Raw genomic sequence first — 680 nt, 5'->3', positions numbered from 1 at the left:
AAAGTAACAGCTGATTTCTGTATTTATTAATACTTACCTACATTCATTTGTACATCATACACTTTGTAATAATGTTCATTAGGGATGTATATCGCCCCAGTACCCTGTATGTGATTTAGGAATATAATCTTTCTTGATATTTGTAGACTTGAACTACTGACTCAAACAAGATTGAGAATGATCAACCATCTTTTTTGCCTTTTAAGGTGAGTTTTGACTCAAACCTGGGTGTGTCATGCTTGAGGTGCGTATGGATATCCCAGGCCTCAAGTCAGCAGAGGAGGGGCCGGGCTGGCAGGTGTCAGCCAGGCATCTGCTACCACCTCTTCTCACGCAGCCGTTACAACAACATGCAGCATTTCCAGACCCCAGAGATCTTGAGGACACCACTGCAGGTGTGTGGCTCCTGTTTACTTTGCATTTGAGTTCTAGTTGGAACTGCACTCTTGGAGGTTTATGACAAAATATATCAGTACTTGAATTTAGTTTTATGTACAGTTATAATCTTTTCTTTTATGTACAGTTGCCAGGACTTATACCTAGTACACCCTTTTTTGCTGGACAGCAGAAGTGGCACCTCTGTGTTTGTTTACATATGTATTGGATTAAATGGATTGGAGCGTGAGATTATTTTGGAACAATATTCAGATCAGAGTATTGAAATGTAACCCTTAAGAGCC

General features: G+C 40.1%; 1 protein-coding gene across 1 annotated transcript in view; it reads left to right on the top strand.

Moving 5' to 3' along the window:
* LOC119594353 (3'-5' RNA helicase YTHDC2-like) overlaps positions 1–680 on the top strand; it is a gene marked incomplete at its 3' end in the record, with an annotated part of 122633 nt that overhangs the window by 68017 nt on the left and 53936 nt on the right. The window contains 1 exon segment of the mRNA XM_037943411.1: positions 207–395. Coding sequence (XP_037799339.1) covers positions 207–395 — 189 coding nt within the window.

This window comes from Penaeus monodon, chromosome 33 (assembly GCF_015228065.2).
Source record: "Penaeus monodon isolate SGIC_2016 chromosome 33, NSTDA_Pmon_1, whole genome shotgun sequence".
Taxonomy (NCBI): domain Eukaryota; kingdom Metazoa; phylum Arthropoda; class Malacostraca; order Decapoda; family Penaeidae; genus Penaeus; species Penaeus monodon.
Note: the sequence above shows the minus strand (reverse complement) of the source record. Positions and strands in the feature narration are given on the sequence as shown.